Raw genomic sequence first — 4,613 nt, forward strand, 5'->3', positions numbered from 1 at the left:
GTTTTTCACTAGTGTTTTTCACATCACTAGGGTGAACTCCATTATAGTACTATATAGAAATTATATGATAATACAACTAGGATACAAAATATTATTATATTCATTTACCACGTAGTTACACTCTTCACGTGAGTGCGCTGCACGGTTAAGGTAGTAGCCGATATGAAAATTCTTAGGAACAAATTCAACTTCCGAACTCAGCAACTACTATTCTGGCGTTCGAGGCTAACAGCAAACCCTCCACTTTATACAAGTTACTATCGTATCAATTTATTTCGAATGGAAATATTTTAGTGATTTTATCATATTAAACTTCTAAGTAATTTACCACGAATAACACCAACGATTTAACGCTATATATACGCAGTATTATTCCACTACCAGTATATATACACTAATACCGTCACCCTCATCTCAGGAGCGATCAAACACGAATCTTTCGTGAACGCAGTCCGACGATTATTATATATTCTAATACCATAAATCCGTCACTTTCCACCTTACCTAGTTCTTCGCTTAGCTTTGCTCTCTGTGACTCCGCCAAGAGAACCACTTCTCCTTTTTTTCGTCGAACCATCCTTCGGGACAATATAAGGCAAGTCCGACTCATCCGCATACGCAGAATCTCGTCTGAAAATGATCATATCACTAGTTTCGAGAAATCACGTTCCCCCAGGGTTTGTGAGAAATGTTCCTAATGTGATGATGACATTTACATGGGGAACTGATTGAAGAATGTGTTCTTAGCCATACGTGGAAAATTCATCAAAGGTGAGTTTTTCCCGGGAAAATTATAAGTTCTTGAAAGATTCCCTGCATCGAAGTATAGATTCTAGACAATAGAAAACGAGTCCGCATGGGGAGAATCCTGTCTGAAGACAACAATTCCACTCCTCCTAACCCCGCACAAGTTCGTTTCCCACAGCGGTCGATTTTACCTCAATATCGGCTTCACTACTCCATCACCATCCACAGCACTTCCCCTTTTGAATGGACTCTTAAATTTGGAGGCCACCAAAGTCTCCTTTACAGAAATCAGCCAAAAATTACCACCTGAGAAAGAACGAGAGAAATCGCAATCGGACGAATCTCCTACTCTAACTTCAAGCTGACCCAACTTGAAATTGGAGAAAAAATTAATAATACACAAAAAGAAATACAAAAAAACATAAATAATACTCATCACTTAGTTTCTATTTTTTTCCTCATTTCTTGAAAAAATTAAAAAGTAAAAAGTAAAAAGTAAAAAGTAAAAAGTAAAAAATAAAAAATAAAAAATAAAAAATAAAAATAAAAATAAAAATTCATCATCATTCCCATACCACTCCTCCCTCAAACTACCCCACATCACACCGCCACTCCCTATACTACCTGCTGCCGAGTAACTCCGCAACCCGACCGCCGCGTTACCACCAACATCCATTTCCTCATGCCACGTTCTTAGACGATTTATCAACTCTTCTCGCGTTCCAGTCGACTGAGATTAGACAAAATCTTCGCTGTGCGCAAAGATACGAAGGAATCTTTGCGGCCTACCTCCAAATTCAACTTTCGGCACAAATCTCTGAGACTCTCCTCCGACCAGTATCGCGAATGATCCAACATCCCGGGATTGAACGATAGCTAAAACGTTCGGGAAAAAATCACCCACTTATATAATCGTCGCATACAGTTTCAAAAAACGATTCCACATCTCTATTGTGAATCTACTTTACAAAACCAAACTAGACTTTCGAACAACGAGCACACACGGAATACCCGAATGGACAGTAAATGCTCCGCAAATTTCATCCACAAAACGAGCCTAGGATCATTTCAATGCATTGATTTTGATGAAAGCATCAGCGACTTTAAAGCCCCCCAAAGTTTCGCATATCGCACGCCTATTCTAACACGATCATCCAAAAATATGCAAACTTCGCCAGGATATTACAATTGTAATTTTTCGCATTTTTCTGGCCCTAAAAAAACCAGTCCATTTACATTCAAATGCTCATCAAAAAAACTGAAGTGACGTAGAAAAAGTTCCAAAAATCGTCACGCGCCACAAAATTCCCCCCAGCTCTTCGTATTACATGTCGGCTATAGCACTTCAAAAGCACCGCATCCGGTGTTCCTTCCTCCTTGCGAACCACAGCCGCTGGAGGGGCCGTCTGCAACCCCCTACACTGCACAGATGACCTTGTTTTTTCGGGAGTGTCTAAAGCCATAGTCAACCAAAGCAGCCGATCCCAACGTACTCTGTATTCCTTCTCCTATGGCCGTGTCGGACGGTGGGTCATCATAGCTCGCTCGACGAGTAGTCACTGGCATCGTGATGGTCGAACTAATCTCATCGTCACATACCACGCCTTCCATAAAAATTATATAATACATTCCTTGTAGTTCCATCATCGTTGCGATGATGACAATTTCTTGACGTATTATGAACACGTCATCGACGAACCTCCGCTCGATTTTGTATAAACCACAACAAGACTACCCTCTCTACTAAGAGGCCCGTCTCAAGACTATGCCATAGGACCTCAAATTCCGGCGAATGATATGATTCTATTTAAAATACGAGGTATAATATTCTAATCATTATACCCCTCTCTGTTACAGCAAGTACTCATCATAATTGCCGCTGGCCGAGTTGCATAAAAGTACCCACTCTCCCACAGTAAGGAAAGTTCACCGATCTCAGCACCAGTTCCAACTCAACTCAATGTAGAAGATAAGAAACAGAGTCAACTCAACTTAGTAGAAATATAGTACATTATTACGTTGATGGGGAAGCCCGGCTGGCACTGCGTCGATGTAGATGCCGGTATAGGGCGGGCTCATCGTCATCATCATCTTCCTCAGAAGATGAATACACTACAGAGAAGTACAGATACGCTCAACACGGAGTCCCATCACCACTACTCATAACCTCGAGTCCTGATTAACCTAATTGATTTCACTCGTTAAATTATACAAAACTATTTATGCGCTTAAAGTCAATGCGTAGGCAACTTGACGTCTTTTGGGTGTCGAAATCACCGCCAACCTCAGAGCTTTTCCGAAACTCAGCAGGGATAAATGCCTACCCCTAGAATCGAACCCACGACCTCTCGATCTACAGCCACGCGCATTCCCTACTCGACTACCATCACTACCTGCCCTCTTAGCTTGTCGTAATTCCCGCAATAACTCCCTTGGCATACCGGCCCCAGAATTCCCCCCACTTTTACTCGTCATCCAGAATGCTGCATTATATGATATCACCAGCCCAAAGCACAACAGCATCTGAAACGCCAAAGTTATTGGCGCAGTGGGAGGAGAAGGAGGAGGAGGAGGAGGTGTTATTGGCCCAACAACACGTCCTCCTCTACACAAGGTCCATAGAGGTATGCATCCAGCATATGCTGATGAACTCCCCGATAGGGATCATCGATCATCCAACAACAACAACAACAACAACAACAACAACAACAACAACAACAACAACAACAACAGCAACAACAACAACAACAACAATCCTGAGCCTCTCAAATTCCCACACACACAGTTCTCGACAAAAGCATGAATCGCTAGGTCAGTTAGCCGTCTCTTGAAAACTCGCTCACATCGACTTTTCAGTGTGGATCAACATCAACATGTAATTATTAGACCACCGGACAAACTCTCTCGAGAAGATAAAAAATACAAGGGAAATGCAATAATTTTTAGCATCCTGAAGGAGCCTCCCAATCACTACCAGACAGGCGATGGTTTTCCACGTCAACTTCTCGAAGAATCCATTCAAACTCTCCCCCAGCGTCTCCATAGTGAAGTTGCTCCTCTTAGCCACTAAAACCGGGTCGCGCGCCATACACTGTTCCCACGTGCGACAAGCTGATAGCAACAACAACAGCAACAACTATTGCTATCCCCCGTCACACCAGTCAAAAGCAGAAAATATCACCAAAAACTAAGGAACGAAGTTTACTATATATTTTAGAAAAAAATCCTCATTACCATAACTCCTTCACTTCGTTTCCATAACCAATACTCAATTCACAACCACATCAAGCGACCACCCACGTACTATTCCCTATTACCCTGCTCTACTGCCGGCACCCTAGTAGATGGATCACATCTATTCTCGCGATAGTCTCTCGAACACTGACTGATCTGATCCATCACTTCATCAGAGTAGATACTCATCTATGAGAGAGACGCCAATATGGGCAACAACAACAACAGCAGAAATATCGAAGTCACTTTTTCATTGATATCAGCCGAAATAGTAGTAGCGAGAGAATACAGCATATAAAGCCAGAACACGCCTACCGCGATATTCAGTGCCAATTGGACGTAACCTGAAAGGAAAGAAAGGGAATCTTGCAAAATCGCAAATTTCTAATTTTTACAGTTGATTTTTCCCCACATAAAACTCGACCATTTCTTCAAAACACACAACATAGTTATCGAAAATACACCTCCCAATGAGAATCCTCATAAACTTACCAGAGAGGACATACGGCATCATAATTCTTCTTCGAACTTGAGCATACTCCGAATCACGCTCCTTCCCTCTTCCCACACCACGCCTCCCCATAGGCGTACTCAACGCTACTTGACGATTCCGAGGAGTAACCGGATCGTTC

General features: G+C 42.2%; 2 protein-coding genes across 2 annotated transcripts in view; both read right to left on the reverse strand.

Moving 5' to 3' along the window:
- The window catches only part of Pmar_PMAR027189 (hypothetical protein), a gene marked incomplete at both ends in the record, with an annotated part of 3,974 nt that extends 2,551 nt beyond the window's left edge, over positions 1 to 1,423 (reverse strand). The window contains 3 exons of the mRNA XM_002775282.1: positions 505 to 630; positions 939 to 1,053; positions 1,372 to 1,423. Coding sequence (XP_002775328.1) covers positions 505 to 630; positions 939 to 1,053; positions 1,372 to 1,423 — 293 coding nt within the window. The remainder of the gene's footprint in view (positions 1 to 504; positions 631 to 938; positions 1,054 to 1,371) is intronic.
- A 1,313-nt stretch (positions 1,424 to 2,736) lies between these two features.
- Positions 2,737 to 4,613, reverse strand: Pmar_PMAR027190 (conserved hypothetical protein; the record flags this gene model as incomplete). The annotated part of the gene is made up of 6 exons (XM_002775283.1): positions 2,737 to 2,859; positions 3,141 to 3,270; positions 3,722 to 3,858; positions 4,065 to 4,170; positions 4,228 to 4,325; positions 4,474 to 4,613. Coding segments are annotated over 6 exons (709 nt in total), but the record flags the coding sequence as incomplete, so codon positions are not given.

This window comes from Perkinsus marinus (assembly GCF_000006405.1).
Source record: "Perkinsus marinus ATCC 50983 genomic scaffold scf_1104296956056, whole genome shotgun sequence".
Classification (NCBI taxonomy): Eukaryota; Perkinsozoa; order Perkinsida; family Perkinsidae; genus Perkinsus; species Perkinsus marinus.